The sequence below is a fragment of the Mastigoproctus giganteus genome, chromosome 10, assembly GCF_048544385.1.
Source record: "Mastigoproctus giganteus isolate SK-2022 chromosome 10, ASM4854438v1, whole genome shotgun sequence".
NCBI classification, from domain to species: Eukaryota; Metazoa; Arthropoda; class Arachnida; order Uropygi; family Thelyphonidae; genus Mastigoproctus; species Mastigoproctus giganteus.
Genome location: NC_143584.1, coordinates 193,096,432 through 193,111,522, shown reverse-complemented (window position 1 = coordinate 193,111,522; position 15,091 = coordinate 193,096,432). Strand labels below are relative to the sequence as shown.

The 15,091-nt window shown below is 39.1% G+C and overlaps 1 protein-coding gene across 1 annotated transcript in view; it reads left to right on the top strand.

Annotated features, from left to right (window-relative positions):
- LOC150079680 (proton channel OtopLc-like) overlaps window positions 1-15,091 on the top strand; it is a 52,297-nt gene that overhangs the window by 28,004 nt on the left and 9,202 nt on the right. The window contains exons 6-7 of the mRNA XM_090383165.1: window positions 5,503-5,663; window positions 11,753-11,921. Of these exons, the coding sequence (XP_090239291.1) occupies window positions 5,503-5,663; window positions 11,753-11,921 (330 nt within the window). The remainder of the gene's footprint in view (window positions 1-5,502; window positions 5,664-11,752; window positions 11,922-15,091) is intronic.

Here is a 15,091-nt window from a genome sequence, read left to right as displayed (position 1 = left end):
ATCGAAAGCTTTCCTAAAATCCAAGTATATGATATCCAAATTTATTTTTTGCATTCCGTTCCTTTGTGACCACATCATAATATCTAATCAAATTGGACAGACAAGTCTTCCCCTTAACAAACCCATGCTGTGTCTTAACTATAACTGCACTCTTGTCTAGATGATCCTGCAGTGCTTCTTTAACTCTTCCATTTATTTCCCCGGAACAGAAGTTAAACTAACAGGTCTGTAATTACTTGTTTCGCTTTTTGATGCCCATTGTGAATTGGGGATGCATTTGCACATCTCCAGTCTGTTGGGACTTTCCCTGAATCCAGAGATCTCATAATAGTGGCTAAGGGTTTGCTTACTCCCTTTGCTGCCTCCTTTAATATACTGGATAGATCCCATCCACCCCAGGTGCCTTTCTTATGTTTAACTTCAACAATTTCTCCTACACTATGCTCATTACAAGATCATTTAGCTCCCTGCCAGAATTCGATAAACTTCTGGCATTCCCCTCCTTGAGTATCTCCTCATGTGAATGTGGATGCAATATACTCATTTAGTCTGTTAGCTACCTGAGCAGGATCATCAACAGTCGAACCATCAGTATCAAGTGGACCAATCTGATTTATCCCCTTCCTTCTAGAGTTTACATAAGTAAAGAATTCTTTGCATCTTTTGGCAAGGATTTCTCATAATCTGTCTTTGCCTGTCTAACCTCCTTTGTGACTTGATTACAGACCAGCTTATATCTATCACAGGCTTCTGTGTCATCTGCTAGTTGAGATGCATCCCTTGCATTTTTCTTCTCTGCCATGAGTCTGATTAGTTCATCTGACATCCATTTCGTCCTTAACCTTGAACAATATATCTTAGTTGGTATGAAAAGTCTAGTAGCTTCCTAGATTAATTCTTAGAAAGCTTCCCATTTAGAATTTGCTGTTGGCAACATCATCAGTTGGTTCCACTGTAGAGAATATAAAAAATCTCTGAGACTATTATAGTCTCCTTTACAAAAGCAAAATTCCTTCCCTTTACCCCTGATGGTTATTGCATCTTTGAGTAAATCCCACTGTGATCACTGTCACCAAGTGGTTCTTTTATCTGCAGATTTTTAATGCATGAAGAATCACTTCCGGTAATCCGATCAAGAGTATTACTCCCTCTGGTTGCCTCTTGAACATTCTGCTGTAGAAAACAATCATCCGATAAATTTAAAAAAGCCTTGCTATGTGCGAGTGGTTCCAGTGGTTTTCATCCTTTTTTTAATAACAGCATCCCTAAGTAATTTATTTTATTTTGCGGCACACCTACTGAATTTTCTGCCTGTTAGATCTGATTCTGTGTGTCTATATATATAGGGTGATTCACTACCAGTGCGACAAAATTGCAGGAGGTGTAGGGGGCACAAAGACGAATCAGAATCACATAGCCTTGCAGGGTCTGAAATGCCTTCGTCATGCGGTAGAGGACGTTGAACGGGAGATCGCATAAACAGCGATCCCGCTGGAAGTCAGCATTTGCAAACCGTTTCTGATGAAGAAACCAAGTAGCAAAAGTCCTCCGCAGGCTCCAATGATTGGACGCATTGCAGATGGTATGAACTCATTTGGTTTGTTCACAGTAACCTCCCTACAGTGAATTGGGAAATACCCAATCGTTGGCCTATCGCTCGAGTACTCGTACTCGGATTGCCTTCTGCAAGACGTAGGACATTCTCCTCATTGCCTGGCGTCCTTGTCGTTCGCTCTCGATTCATGGTACCTCTCGTGAAACAACCAGTCTCACGTAACCTTCTGTGCACACGTGCGAAAATCGTATGATGAGGAGCACGCCTGTGCGGGAAACGTTCCTGGTACAAGCACAGAGTGGCACGCCCATTACAGTCCACAGCTCCATACGTGAGGTGCATGTCGGCCAGTTCAACGTTTGAATACTCGTCCATCCTACTGCCTTGGGAACCAGTTCGCAAATGCTGACTTCCAGCGGGATCGCTGTTCACACGACCTGATCGCTGTTCCCGTTCAATGTCCTCTACCTCACGACAAAGGCATTTCGAACCCTGCAATGCTATGTGATTCCGATTTGTCTTTGTGCCCCCTACACCTCCTGCAAGTTTGTCGCACTGGTAATGAATCGCCCTGAATATATATACAGGCTGCGACAAACTTGCAGCAGGTGTAGGGGGCACAAAGATGAATCGGAATCACATAGCATTGCAGGGTCCAAAATGCCTTCGTCATGCGGTAGAGAATGTTGAATGGGAGGTCGCGTGAACAGCAATCCTGCTGGAAGTCAGCATTTGCGAACCGGTTCCCGAGGCAGTAGGATGGACGAGTATTCAAACGTTGAACTGGCCGACATGCACTTCGCATATGGAGCTGCGGACTGTAAAGGGTGCACCACTCTGCGCTTGTACCAGGAACGTTTCCCGCACAGGCGTGCTCCTCATCATACAATTTTCACACGTGTGCACAGGTTACGTGAGACTGGTTGTTTCACGACAGGTACCATGAATCGAGAGCGAACGACGAGGATGCCAGACAATGAGGAGAATGTCTTGCAGAAGGCAATCCGAGTATGAATACTCGAGCGATAGGCCAACGATTGGGTATTTCCCAATCCACTGTATGGAGGATACTGTGAACAAACCAAATGAGTTCATACCATCTGCAACGCATCCAATCATTGGAGCCTGCGGATTATCCACTCTGGAAGACTTTTGCTACTTGGTTTCTTCAACCGAAACGGTTCGCAAATGCTGACTTCCATCGGGATCGCTGTTCACGCAACCTCCCGTTCAACGCCCTCTACCGCATGATGAAGGCATTCCGGACCCTGCAATGCTATGTGATTCCGATTCGTCTTTGTGCCCCCTACACCTCCTGCAAGTTTGTCACACTGGTAGTGAATAACCCTGTATATATATATAATATTAAAAAATATATATGTTAAATGATATCTATTACAATAATATAATTATAAAAATTACATTTCGTAATACAAATTATATATATACTGAATATAATTTTATTCTTTATATAGAGGTACTAAGTAAACATCAATTATAGATCACTACAAAATTAAAAAGATACTGTATACCTTTTTATAATGAAATAAACATATAAATTAAAAAATAATAAGAAGTTTGTAAGTAACACTTAAACCCAAATTACGTAGCACCCCTGGAATGTTGTTGCGGCACCCTGGTTGAAAACCACTGAACTAACCCATAAGTTCCATTCAGTATCTGGGAATCCCCCATTATAATACAATCTGATTTACTCATCCACTTTATTTCCCTGTGCAGTTTGTAGATGTAAATGCAATGAAATGCATGTTTGGTTGATATGATTGCCATTTGTATGATTTCTCATATTTCCGTTATGCATTTTACCCTTTAGGAAGATATTTATGACAATTAGGTATATCAGATGGAGTTTTTTTATTATATTTCACTCACAGAGAGATATATCCCATCTAACAAATGCATTTCGAACATTTCTGCAACCTACAATGCAGTGCAAAACATTATTTGCAAAATTCAGAAGTTATGCAGTTTTTTTGTTCACAACTGTAAATGTATCCCTTCCCTTTAGAAGCAGTCTCTCCTGTTAGGAAGCACAGACCACAGTGCAAAAAAATTCTTCCCCATGAGCCTTCCACAGTTTCTCCAGGGCCAAATTGACTGACAACGCTCTCATCATATACTCCCTTCTTTCATGTCTGGGCAGAATTGGACACTTTCAAATTGAACCATAACTCTTGACTTTTTTCCAACATTGACCTGTACTTGTTAAGTAAATCCACAGATCTCCTATACTTAATGTCATTAGTGCGAATGTTTACAAGTCGATAAAAGCGGCTCGAAAATATGGTCACATGACATCAGTATGGCAGATGATCCTTCCAGCAGCTAAACAGGCTTCACAGTGGTGAACCATGATCAATATAAGGGTGACTATTATATTCCATGGGTACAAATCCCATTCTTCCACAGAGGAGACCTTAGCTCACTGACTAAGCAGTTGGCTGTTGTCATGAAATGTCCAGGAGCATCCCACACATGTTCGATCTGTAATTATGCTGCTTTTTGATCCCCTTTATGAATTGGGGATACCATCACACACATATCCAGTCCAAAGGGACCCTCCCCTGATTTCAAGGATGCTCTCATAATTATGGCTAAGGGTTTGCTTACCTCCCTTAATATATCTGGATAGATTCTATCTACCCCAGGTACCTTTTTTATGTCCACCCTCAAAATTTTCTCCTCCACTTTCCTTTCGGCTATCAAAAAGTCATTAGTCATTTAGTTCCTCATTAGTCTGATAAACCTTTGGTCTCCCCTTCCTTAAAGAATTCCTCTTGTGAATGTACTGTATATGCAAAATACCTATTCAAATTGTCTGCAACCTGAGCAGGACCATCAACAGTAACCCATAGGCATCAAGTGATCTAATGCAATTTAACACCTTCCTTCTACTTTTAATAAAAGCACTAGGTACTAAAAAATGAACATAGAGCTCATTAATAATGCTCTGTACCAAAGTTTTTACAAGTTGGTCAAACACAAAAGGACATAATTCTCAGTATATATTTGTCTGTGAGCCATGTGTTTACTACTCCCGTGGGTAGCACAGTTTGTATAATTACCGTCCTCCCCATTCCAGGTGAAAAAGACAAGTTTAAATTGTGCCAATGACGTGAGGAATTTTTTTGGGTCTTTCTCACAGCATGCCTGTTAGTTGGTTTCAGGCAAGTGTAGCATGGTTTTTCTTCAGGGCACTTGGGTTCTTCATCCAGCAAACAGCAAATCATCTACAGAATACATGCAATTTATAGACATATTACATACAGCACAGTATGGTTTAAGTTGCTGATGTGCCTAAAACCCTATAACAACCAACCGTGTGTATACTTGTGGTCAGTTTCCTGTTTGTAGGGTAAAAATTAAGTTTCATGGAAAGTGGCTTAACACAAGCTTAACCCAGTACAAAAATTTATTTTTTATTTAACTTTCTCAATTTTATGGGGATTTTTTGGCCCCAGGTGGTCTAAAAACTGTGGTGTATCATCATATGGTGCAGCTGTACCATTATGATGATATACCACTGTTCATAGAGAAAAACTCTGGAACCTTCACCTGAGACTGACTAATTCTACCATGAAAAAGTTAGTAGATCTTAGACAAGTGTTGCATGAGGAAATCCCTTCTCTCTCTCTCTCTCTCAAAATTTTCCACTTATCCCAATGGGAAGTGTTCCCCAAATTCAACCAGTGATGGGAATTGAAACTAGGCCATTTCACATAATGTAAAAGAGTATTAATGCTATCCACTATACCACTCGTTAATCTATGACAGATATTACTAAGATTTCTTTACAAAGATGAATAGGAATTGGGAATTTTTTTTCCCTTTTCTTCTCAAAAGGAGTTCAAATTACAAACACAAACTGAAATCTTTAATAAGCTTAATTTTTGAGATAATGACTTTTTCCCCTCTTATCCTTGTAGCATTTGGAATTGGAAGCATGATTTATTCTGGACTAGAGTTTGGTCAATTCTTTGAACTTGAGGTAGATTCTCACTGCTACAATATCCTCTATGGACTCACTCCAACAACAAGGATGGCCTTTACTTTCATCCAAATGTATTTCATCTTTTTAAATTCCAGGGTAAGTACTGTTATTCAACTTCAAAATGCAGTATATGATAGATTTATTAAATTCAATGTGCAGCATGCTGCAGTAGGGGCAGTCCCAGGTGAGGGCAAAGAGGGAATGTAGCCTTCCACTTATGGTAAAAATTACATGGATTTTTTTTTTTATTGTTACCTGATGATTAAGGCTTAATGATTCCCTGGACCACTGTTTCAGCTCCCAGTCTCCTACAAAATTTCTTGGGACTGCTCCTGTGCTGCAGTGTAGTTTCTGTTCACAGGATTACCTGCAAGTGAAATGTTTACTACTTGCAAGTTATTTATGGGAAATGCTTCGAGGAATGCAAATTTACAAGCAGGGAAAACAGTGCAAAATTAGTCATCAGCCCACCGCACCTTTCCATGACATCAACAAGCACATCATGCTATTAAAATGCAACAATCATGATGATGAATGACTCGGTGCAGGCAAATTTCCACATAACACTTATTATTATTATTATTATTAGCTATATGGTGCAAGGAAGCCTGAGGCTTATGCTGCACCAGCCAAAAAAAAAAAAAATTGAGTACCCTGAGAGAGAGAGAGAGAGAGAGAGAGAGAGAGAGAAAGAGAGAGAGAGAGAGAGAGAGAGAGAGAGAGAGAGAGAAGTAGGAGGGAATCACAAAAAAAGAGAGAATGATTATATCCAGCTCAGGACCCTGGGTGTGCAAAGCCCATACTCACCAGATGTGAGCCCACTTCTATGAGATGTTGAAAGTGGTGAATTCACTGTTGCTAACACATACCATGTGCTGCCACTTTATTAGGTACATCTAGTAGTACCTAGTAGCATGTTGAGCCTCCTTTAGCCTTCAAAACAGCCTGAATTCATCTAGGCATGGATTGAACAAGATGCTGAAAATGTTGTGCAGGAATGAAGTACCATGCAGACACGAGTGTGTCACGCAGTTCCTTCGGATTCGATGGAGGTGTAGGCCTGCAGCGAACAGCCCTTTACAGCTCATCCCAAAGATGTTCAATAGGATTGCCATCTGCGGACTGAGCGGGCCACTGCAGCAAAGAAGTCATTTTCATGTTCCTGCCATTCCATAGTGATTCAAGCTTTGTGCACTGATGCATTATCCTGCTGGAAGTAACCATCTGCCTGAGGATAAACTGTCAACACGAACGGATGCACTTGGTCAGCAACAATGTTTAGGTACGATGTGGCATTCAGACGTGAATCTATGGGTATCAATGGACCCAACGTCTGCCAAGAAAACATTCCCCACACCATAACACTGCCCCCATCACCTTGCACAGTAGTTGTCAGACATGATGGGTCCATGGATTCATGTTGTTTTCGCCAAATTCTGAGCCTTCCATCAACATGATGCACCAGGAACTTCCGACTCGTCAGACCAAGCACCTGTTTTCCAATCCTTGATAGTCCAGTGCTAGTGTTGCTGCGCCTACAGGAGGCATCTCTTTTTTCTTCATTGATAACAAAGGTATGTGATGTGGCCATTGGCTGTTGTAGCCCATTCATGACAAAGTGCGACTAGCGGTCTGTTACGATAGTTTGTTCTGTGCACCAAGGTATTCTGACGTGATGTGTGACATTGTGGCTCCTCTGTTTGCTGGCACAATTGTAGCCCTCCTCCTCTGACTTCTCTCATTAACAAGCGATTTTCTTCCATGGGAGTGCTGTCGAGGGGATGTTTTCTGTTCGTTGCACCATTCTTGATACACCCTTGAAACTGTGGTGCATGAAAAATTTAGAACTGCCATTTCAGAGATGCTTTGTCCAGAATGTCTTGCACCTACTACCATGCCACATTTGAAGTCCGTTAGATCACTCCTTTTCCCCAGTCTTGCTACGGTTTGTACGCTTAACTGATACTAGAAAGGTTGTTCTGCTGCATTTATCTCCATAACTGTGGTCATGTGACGCAACGTTGTGGGACAAACCATTTGTGTGCACAGCAGGGGGTGTACTAATAAAGTGGCAGCACAGTGTACACTGCAATGCATAGCCACTTATATTATCAGAACATGCACATGGATCTCAACTTACATCACTAGCATGATATGGCTTCTCCAGCAGACTTCACTAAAGATGAATGATCACATGACATTTTCAAGCCAGAAACAAAGGGAGCTTGCACTTGAAACATCAACATGCTATCTGCCATCAGGGAAGGCTCATAGCATGCCCACTGCTGATATGATCTTGCATTATTCTTTAATTGCTAAAGGCTGCTACTCTTAGGGTTCCTGTGGGATTATTAAGTGCTAAATCAACTAAGACTGTGAGGTGTCAGTATATTGCGTCTGTGAGTGTATATTCTGTAGCCAATTTCTGTTTTCTGGACAAAAAAGCATGTGTACCCTGTATGCATGAAAGATGTTTAATGTGAAAACATCTTTGCAGAAAATTTGAAATGGAAATGATGCAAATTACATCATTTCTGTTTCACAAAATGACACTAATGCAGTCCTAAATTATTAATGACACTAATGCTTCCTAAAATGATGCTAATGCAGTCACGTTGATTTGGTAGAGTAAGTAGCAGGCATGAGATGTCATTTCCATCTGAAATTTTCATTACCAATTGGTTTTGCTTCAATCCAAAAATGTAGTACAGTAGGTGCTGCAAAAGATGTTTCACATCAAAAACCAAGATGTCTAGAAACAACAGCTGATGACCCGTTCATCTAAAGTGTTGCCTTAGCAATCTTTGGGCACAATGGTGGATGTGGGGTGGCACACCATCTTGCATGAATATGGTATCCTGAAGGCACCCACATTGTTGCAGCTCTGGTATTGCAAAATTTGCCAACATTTCATAATATCGCTGTCCACTGACAGAACAAGTGCGAAGTCCAGTCGGTGTTACCTATTCAAAAAAACGTGGCCATAAATGCACACTACACTGTCACTTTAGGAGAATGCAACGGGACCTCTTGGATAACTCGAGGGTTTTCTGTTGCCCAAATGCGACAGTTGTGCATATCCACTTGTCCATTTAAACAGAAGCGAGCTTCATCACTCCAAAGGATGTTTCATGGCCAAAGTGATATCCACTGTCATTCACACCAGAAACTGAAGTGCATATGTGAAATGAATATCTGCATCACCATGCTTTAGCTGCTGTATCATGTGCATCTTGTAAGGATAGTACCACAACACCTGACGTATTACTAGCCTTACAGTGGAATACGGCATGTCCACTTCACGAGAAACAGTTGGCAAACTTGTGCTACCACATGGAGATTGACTTGATAAATCCACTACAGCCATAGCCACATCTTCAACGCGAGAGGAGTCCACTCGTTTTTGACCTCTACCTGGTTGAACACCAAGATGTCCTGTCACTTCGAATTTTGCAATTATTTTACAGACAGCACAAACAGTCATAGGTCCATTCCTTATGCGCTTCTGATGCTGGAATTCTCTGGTAACCACAGCTGCACTGTTGCTGTTCTGATAGTACAGCTTCACTAATAGTGCCTTTTCCTGCAACATTGTTGGCATTGCTGCTGTGGTGCAGGCAAACATCTACTGTATGATTTTGAAAAGATTGCTTTGCTTTTATATAGTACAGTAGATTAAATGGATTGAGTAGTGGTGCTGTGACAATTACTTACAATTATGCAAATAACGTATCGTATAATCGTAACTAAGATAGTTATGTGCCATACAGTGACAAATTTTGTAACTAATTTTTTTTTCCAATAAATGAAGAGTGCATTCTTTAGTGTACCCTTTGGCCAAATTTCTCTTCAGTACGAGCCTTAGAACTCGCTCCAGAGCCCTCTACATAGGGATATTTTAATTTTAACAACCCTGTATTTATATCAAAATCATATTCAAATCTCAAAGCCGCTGGCACACTTGTGCTACTTTTCATTATTTATTATAATTTTTATAATTACTTATCATAATTACTTGATTATATAATCTGATAGCAAAAGAATTAGTATGATTAGAAGATAGTAAATTTTAATATTGATATTTGTGTTATCATGAATATTAATGATAATTATGAATCATCCTATAGAAGCACTAGAGCAAGGATGTTCAACCTGTGGGTCTTGTGTGGCCCATTCCTTCACATTGTGCAGCCTACAGTCATGTTGACAGCCTTAATGACTTGCCCTTAATGCCACACTGCCCCAATTTGTACAGGCAATAAACTTTGATGAAAGAGCATCAAAAAGTTTCCTGAAATCCAAGTATACAATATCAAAAATTATTTTTTTGCATCCAGTTCCTTTTTGACTGCATCTGAATATCCAATAAAATTGGTCACATAAGATTTCCCCCTTAACAAACCCATGTTTTGTCTGAAGTACAACTGCAATCTTATCTAGATGGTCTTGCATTATTCCTTTTACCAGTAACTCAATTGTTTTCCCTGGAACTGAAGTTAAACTAACAGGCCTGTAATTACTCGTATCATCCTTTATGAAATAGGGATATTTTCACACATCTAAGGATGCTCTCATAATTATGGCTAAGGGTTTGCTTATTTCCTTTGCTACTCGCCTTCCTTAATATAATTGGATAGCAGTCCCATCCACCCCAGGTGCTTTTCTTATTTTTCACTTCAATAATTTCTCTTTCACTTTCTTCTGTTATTATAAAGTCATTTTAGATACTCTTCTATTATTCACTTCACTAAAGAATTCCTTATGTGTGAATGTAGATGCAAACTCATTCAGTTTGTCAGCAATCTGAGCAGGATCAACAGTTGAACCATCGATATCAAATAGACTAATTTGATTCATCATCTTCCTTCTAGCGTTTACACAAGTAAAGAAGTCTTTGCCAATGATTTCTCATAATCTGCATTTGTTTGCCTTGCCTCCTTTGACTTGATTACAGACTAATATAAAAGAAAAACCTATAAATACAAATGTAGATAACAGAAGTTAAATTATATATCAAAAAATAAATGATTAGTGGTAAGGAAATTATCTTGCACCTCATAACCTGCTTGCTGAAAAAACCCAAATGGTGCTCAACTTGCAAAAGTTTATCTGTTTTGGCTCCCTAGCCTAAAAGGTTGGATGCTCCTCAGTACAAAGAGGGAAATCTGCCTCACTCCAGTGAACTATAAAATGTTACTGTAGATTCTAGGAAAAATACTATATCTAAAACTGTTTATCTTATACTGTATTAATGGAAGATCAAATGATAATTCTTTGTCATTTGTGGTATTTGAATAAAACAGTATTTTTGTTTTGAAAGATTGGCCTGTACAATTAACAGTACATGCAAAATGCAATTTATATATTTTTACAATTAAGTTCATTAAAACAGTTGTAGCTATAAATATGAAATAAGAATATTTTAAGACCACACAACAGCCACACATGAAATTACTTTTGTATATCATTTCTAAATAGAGAAAAAATGGCTCTTATTTTTTTAGGATTATGAAATGCACAGGAATGGGTTATTCCTTCTGGGGAATTTGTAAAATACAATTTTACAAATTTGTAAAATTTCTTTTACTGTAAAATATTGGAACATTTCTTTATTATTCTTTATTTATTATCTTTATTATTTGGTTGAATCAAATACATAAAGATAATCATAATTAAAGTTCTCATGCCCTGGGGCTTGTCTTAGGAACAGGCTGACTGCATTCAAATTTAGAATTTAAAATGATTCAAAGAATGCTAAAGCAGCTACACAGGGAGGACTGTGTAGCTGCTTTAGCATTCACAGTCACAGGGGGAAATTTCAGGTCAACAACATTAATGTGCTACCTTTGCCAAGTCATGTTTGCCAAGTTATATGATGTTCTCTCATAAAATGTTTGAACCTTTTGACTGTTGTCAGCCCAGTCAAAGAGTCCACTTCTAAATTGCTGCTTTACTTAAAACAGGGAGCAGATAGCTCATCCCAGGTGTGAATTGTCAAATTTTATGAATTTGCATAGGTTTCTGTCACCACTGTTCCCCTGGGTGGTGAGTTTTTGGAACAAAATATTTTTCTGCTTATACTTTTTAAAACCAATTTTTTTTTTGTTTTTTTTTTTTTCAATACTGTTTTTGAATGGCAGTTTATATTCATCAGAAAAATAGTTTCACTTTTATTAATTCTTTAGGTGGCTATAAATAAATACAAGTCTTTTGCTCGTTTTGGCTTGATGCACATGATAGCAACTAACCTTTGTGTTTGGCTACATGTACTGGTACAAGAAACTAAGCATGGAATTCTAACTCTTGGCAATTCAAATTCTACAGTAACTTATCCAGTCAAAGTTTTGAGAGAAGGTAAGTACTTAAGTATCTTAAATATCTTACATCTTTAAAGTTTTTGTATATTCCTTACCAACACTTATATGTTTCATGATTTGTGAAAAATTTAATGTACTTTATTTATTAGTTAAAAAAGGAGGAATTACCTCTATGATATCTTGCAGAACACTTCTGTGCTGATACTCTGTTTGTTGTTTGGTTTTTAGGAGCATTAGCAACTAAGGCCATATTGCTCCGGGGATATGTGGTGGTCATTCCCTGACCTTTCCGCATCCTCCATATTTGGTGGTCACGGGCTCGAACCCCAGTCTAATCAAGAAGTGCGTGCTATGCACTGCTGCTCCTACCCACCTGGCTATGGAGGTGCCACTGATACTCTGTTTTTGAATTAACTACGTAAATAACTTACATGAATTCATCACACTCTTAGACAGAATCAATGATCCAATACACTATTGAATCGGTGGCCTGTAGACCCCAAAATAACATTGAATCACCAACCCAAATCTTTGAGTGCGAGAAGACAATAAGTCCATACTTTAAAAATTTAAATGCTTTGAAGCAAAGAGTCCATCCTTTAAACACTTTAAAAACAAATGTTAAAACATAAAAGACAATGTAAGAATCCACTGAAACATTAAGGAATTAAAAGAATCCATTGCATTTAAGGCTGAACTAGACAAACATTTGGAGGAGTGACCGGATGGGTGAAATGGGAAAGGGTTTTTTTTTTTTTTTGGCTGATGCTGTATAAGCTTGCTTCCTTGCATCATATGCCTCAACTAATGGTAATACTAACTCTATGATCAATCATCGTGTCTGCAATTCTGCCAAGACACAATAGGAGGGAGTATATGGTAAGAGCCTTGTCAATCAATTCGACTCTGGAGGGATTGTGCAAGGCTCATGGTGTAGAATTTTTTTCAGTGTGGTCTGTGCTTGTTAACAGGAGAGACTACTTCTACAGGTATGGGATACACTTAAATAGTTAGGGTGCAAGAATGTTTGCTGATGCTATCGAGGCGGTGTTAGGTGGGTCGGAAAACTGTTACCTTGAGGGGATTCACAGACTGAGTTTAAGAGTAGCTTTAGGCAGAGGTGAAAGTGATTCTTGCATAACTTCTATTAGAGTGAGCAGTGGCCTGGAGCGAGGGGTGCTGGGGGTTTCAGGGATTGATGGCAGTCATCATGAAACAAATAAATACGTGGGATGCATTAGGGTAACTAAGAATAAGAATAGTTGCATGTACAGCAATGCTAGAAGTATAGTAAATAAATTTGATGAATTTGAAGCGTTGGTCAAGACATCAAAGATGGATTTTGTTGGGATATCAGAGACGTGGTGCCACACAGATATTAGGAATTCGGAATTGGAATATGGGGAGTACAGTGTGTACAGAAAGGGAGGAGGGGTTATGCTGCTAATTAAGAAAAACATAAAATCAAAGGAAGTGCATCCAGTTGACACAGATAGGTGCAATGTTCAGTCAGTTTGGTGTGACATAAGCACTGGGAAAGCAAAAATAAGAGTAGGAGTGTGTTATAGGGCTAATGATTCAAATGAGAACAATAAACAATTGTACAGAAAAATAGAGTGGACTAGTAAATCAGAATGTCATATAATGGGAGATTTTTACTTCCCAGGTATTGACTAGAACTTGTGGTTTGGTCACTTGCACACTAGCAAGACTTTTGTGGATTTACTGGATGATTGTTTTCTACAGCAGCATGTTTGAGAGGCAACCAGAGAGGGTAATACCCTTGATCTGGTTATCAGCCGTGATCATTTGTGTATTAAGAATTTGCAGATAAAGGAACCACTAGGTGGCAGTGATCATAGTGTACTGATGTGGGATTTACTCAAAGATATAAACCATCAGGGGTAAAGGAAAGGGTTTTTGCTTCCTAAAGGTGACTACAGTGGTCTGAGACAGTTTTTAAATTCTGTACAGTGGGACCAACTGATAGTGTTACCAGCAGCAAATTCTAAGTGGGAAACATTCAAGGAATTAGTCATAGAAGCTACTAGAATTTTCATACCTATTAAGAAATATTGTTCAAGGTTTAGGCCTAAATGGTTGTCAAATGAACTAATGAGACTTGTGGTAGAGAAGAAAAATGCATGGGATGCATATAAATTATCAGATGACATAGAAGCCTATGGCAGATATAAGCTATCTGTAATCAAGTCACAAAGGAAATTAGGCAAGCAAAGGCAGATTACAAGAAATCTTTGGCACGGGATACTAAGAAAAACAGCAATGATTTCTTTACTTATATAAACTCTAAAAGGAAGGGGATGAATCAGATTGGTCCACTTGATATTGATGGTTCGACTGTTGATGATCCTGCTCAGACAGCAAACAAACCGAATAAGAATTTTGCATCTACATTCACACAGGAGGAGTTATTAAGGAAAGAAAATGCCAAAAGTTTATCGAATTGTAACAGGGTGCTAATGATTTTGGGATAACTGAGAGCAAAGTGGAGGAGAAATTGTTGAAGTTAAACATAGAAAGGCCCCTGAGGTGGATGGGATCTATCCAGTTATATTAATGGAGGCAGCAAAGGAACTAATATTACCTTAGATATAATTATGAGAGCATCCTTGGATTCAGGGAAAGTCCCCACGGACAGGAGATGTGCAAATGTATCCTCAATTCACAAAGAGGGACATGAGCAATTACAGACCAGTTAGGTCGGACACAGCATGGTTTTGTTAAGGGAAAGTCTTGCCTGACCAATTTGATTGGATACTATGATGTGGTCACAAAGGAACTGGGTGTAGGGAATAACTTTGATATCATATATTTGGATCTTAGAAAGGCTTTTGATACTGTTGCACATGGAAGACTGCTGCACAAATTGGAGCAGTGTGGCATTGGAGGCAAATTACTGCTATGAATAAAGGGATGGTTGAGTGGGAGAAGACAGAGAGTGGTAATCAATGGACACTGCTCATCGTGAACTAATATTATTAGTGGAGTCCCTCAGGGTTCAGTATTGGGTCCATTGTTGTTTTCTGTATTTATAAATGATATTGATGATGGTATATCAAGCTCAATGTCCAAGTTTGCAGAAGATACAAAGGTTGGCAGGGTTGTTAAGGACACTAATGACAGTACGCTGCTGCAACAAGATCTAGAAAAGTTGAGCAGATGGGCTGAGATGTGGCAAATGAAGTT